Raw genomic sequence first — 3,094 nt, 5'->3', positions numbered from 1 at the left:
CTACTTGATAGGAACTAGTCGGCGGAACGCTTGGCGAAGAGCGGCATCTTCGAGCTGGTCGATGCAAAACCGCGTGTAAGTCGTTGCAAAGGACGGCGCACACGCCTCGGCGGCGCTGATTCTTGCCAAGCGCGTCAGGAGGGTTCGCCCCAACACTTTTAACTTTTCGGGAACCGAAGCATGGGCAAACGTTCCGTTGAGAACGACAACGACACCTCCAAAGCATACGAGGAGGGCCGCGATGCCCTAAGCAAAATTCTCGTCAACAACGACATAAATTGATGCAACCAAACCGGCGACGGTCGGTCGTTCGCCAAGACAGCTTCCACCGCCCAAGTGAGAGCGCGAACGGAATGCACAGGTTGGACTGCGTGGAGTCCCAACGCGGTGCATCGCACGGTCCACAGCGGCCATGTCCATTCAAATGCAAGTTCGCGACGGCCTTTGTGCCCCGGCACGACAAGTGTGTCGCCGGTCGGTAGCGTCGGCGCCAGTTGCGGCAACACCACCAACGTCAAGCGTTCGAATTGAACGGCGTTCGCGCATGGAGCTATCGCGTGGACCGCAAGCACCGTGACAGCCATCGCCCATGGAATATCGTGACGCCATCGTGCATCGGACGCGACGGCGTCCTGGACATGGGGCAAAGCCTCGACACTCGCTGGATGGCCCAGAACAGCTCCCCAAATTAGGTTGGTCATGTGAGTGTTCCATGCGAACGTCTTCGAAGCAAGGGCGGCAGTCCACGGCAGGTCTGTCTCGGATGGAGCAGTCAGCAGCACACGCAAGCGAACGTCGTCGGTCTTGCTTAGCTCGCACTTCGACGCGACGCATTTGACTGTTGCTGGAGATGCAAGTGCCACAAGAGCTTCGAAGGTTGAGAATACCACTTGGGTGTGGTTGTAGTACGCCGACAACGCTTCTACATGCAAGATGGCCGTGAGTTGGAGCTAGTTGGGAGCGAAACCGTGCGAGAATGCGACGTACCACTGGATGTACTCGCCCAAAGCCGTCGGAGTTCCAATACACTCAACTCAAGAAGACTGGAGCTTGTGGCTGGATTTGTCAGCACCAACGGTGCCATCGCCTTCGCGTTTGTGGATGGCACCAAGAGCTCGTGCGCTGTGAGCCATCCATTTATGCACTCGTCCGAGTCAGTGCCGTTTCGAAGACGGGGCAGCACACACGCGACGAAAAAGCCGTTCGAAGTGATCATATCGCTCTGGACGAGAAGGCGGCCCCACTCAGCTGCATGTCGCCACGGCGCCGCCAAACTATGAGTGGAAAACGCTTCCGAGACGAGCTGCGCAAGAACGTCAGGTTGCACGAATGGAGCGAGCATCGACAGCACTTGAATGCACAGAGGTCGGGTCTCTCGCGTGAGCAGTCCATGCGTGACCAAGGCTTGTATGACGCCATGTGGGTCAAAGGCTGCCACACGAAGGAATGCGTGGGGTGGCGTCGATGGGGTCACGAAGTTCATCAGTGCGTGTAAGGCGTTGGTTGTGGTGGCTGGTCTGGCAGTCTTGTCGCGTGATGCACTTTGAATAATCCATCCGACTTGAATGCACAGCACGTGGAGGTCGTCGATATGGTCAACGTACGCCTGTAGCCATTCGATGTTGGCGCTGGTCCAAGATGGACTGGCGAGGAGTCTCGAAAACGTTTGGTGCGCTTGATCTTGAGCCAGGATCGGCTCTGCGTGCCAGTCTTCGTCCTCCACGCCCATGGGGATCTCGTCATGTGTCGAGTCAGTGACATTTGTTGGAGTTTCTGTGCCGTGCGGGGAGTTCTCCATCGATGCCGCACCTACTACCGCACACAATTCGAAGAAGCTGCCGCCTGTCATGATTCGTGCATGCATTCCACACCTGTGACGGCTTGAAGCAATGATTCCTCGGTGAGATACAAGCTGTACTCGAGTGGACGGCAGTGGCAATGGTCGCAGCAGTCTATGCATGCGACGGCAAGGTCGTGTATCCAGGTCGTGTCGATCGCAACATCCTTGCTCTCCATGGACCGGAGAAGCTGCTGGACGACTTGCGGGTACGTTGACACCTCTAAACGGAATCCTTTCAGGCAGATCGAATAATGCACAATCGTCAGTACGAGGATTGGTTCCGTCAAGAAAGACCGGATCCCTGTCGTTGGAGCCGAGAGCTGTGATTGCGCGCTGCAGCACGTGGCACTTGGACCAACTCGCCAGACTCTCGAGTTGCCGCTTTAGAGACCCCTTTGACGATGGAGCGTACGATGCAACGAAAAGGGCGAGCGTGTCTATCATGGCCTACAGATACAATCGTAAGCTGACGAACAGAATGATGAAGACAATGACACACTTGCAGCGTCGATGAGCGGCCAGGGTTATGTGGCGATGCGCAAGACTTGTGAAACATGAACATGGCATGCACACAAGCGACTGCGTCCGACGGATGCAGTTGGCTCAGGAGGAAAACTAGGGGGCCTTGCAACTCTGCGGCTTCAACAGAGAGTACCAGGTCCGCCACCGAAACGTGCGGTATCGGAAAGCTCAAAGCCATATCTCCTGGGCAATGGGCACGTAGCAAAGTCTTGCATTGAGCAAGCTTTACGTCATACTCCCACTCGATAGATATATGCACGTGGATGGTCTCCTTCGCCGCGAAGGACGTCACCAACCGTGCTATCGCTGCATCATCCGTCATCGTTCCAACACGTTCAAACACAAAACCAAAAACGTACTTAATCGGAAACTACATCGCACCTATCATTAAAATGGCACAGTTTTGAAATGTCAACGTCGGAGGCCGAGCCGTGCGCTGGCACACATGTCCATTGTTGAAGTTTGCCGCGATCCGAAGTCCAAACACCCGGATCCGGAAACGAAGAACTTGGTGACAAAAGGTCATGGCAGGGATTGTGTTTTGCATAGTTGCATTGATGATGAACACCAACGGCCGAGTAGCGGCGTTGAAGGACAAGCTGCAAGCTCGTCATGCATACGCAAGGAAGAAAAGAACTGTATGTAGGAAGACAAGTTCATTAAAGGATCAAATTCACTTCTCGATTTCCCTTCTTGGTCTTGAGTCGCCGGCTAACCGCCTGCTGCCTTTGT

At 55.0% G+C, this 3,094-nt stretch overlaps 1 protein-coding gene across 1 annotated transcript; it reads right to left on the bottom strand.

Annotated features, from left to right (window-relative positions):
- On the bottom strand, nt 1-2,631 carry H310_05345 (hypothetical protein; the record flags this gene model as incomplete). Its single annotated transcript, XM_008870035.1, has 6 exons — nt 2,340-2,631; nt 2,110-2,287; nt 1,872-2,060; nt 988-1,809; nt 294-922; nt 1-246 (listed from the first exon to the last, which is right to left on the bottom strand). The coding sequence occupies exons 1-6, from the start codon at nt 2,538-2,540 to the stop codon at nt 1-3; spliced, it is 2,265 nt and encodes a 754-aa protein (XP_008868257.1). The 5' UTR covers nt 2,541-2,631.
- Nucleotides 2,632-3,094: the final 463 nt, after the last annotated feature.

The sequence above is a fragment of the Aphanomyces invadans genome, assembly GCF_000520115.1.
Source record: "Aphanomyces invadans strain NJM9701 unplaced genomic scaffold supercont1.9, whole genome shotgun sequence".
Classification (NCBI taxonomy): Eukaryota; Oomycota; class Saprolegniomycetes; order Saprolegniales; family Verrucalvaceae; genus Aphanomyces; species Aphanomyces invadans.
The sequence above is the reverse complement of the archived record's forward strand: the minus strand, read 5'-3'. Positions and strand labels throughout refer to the sequence as shown.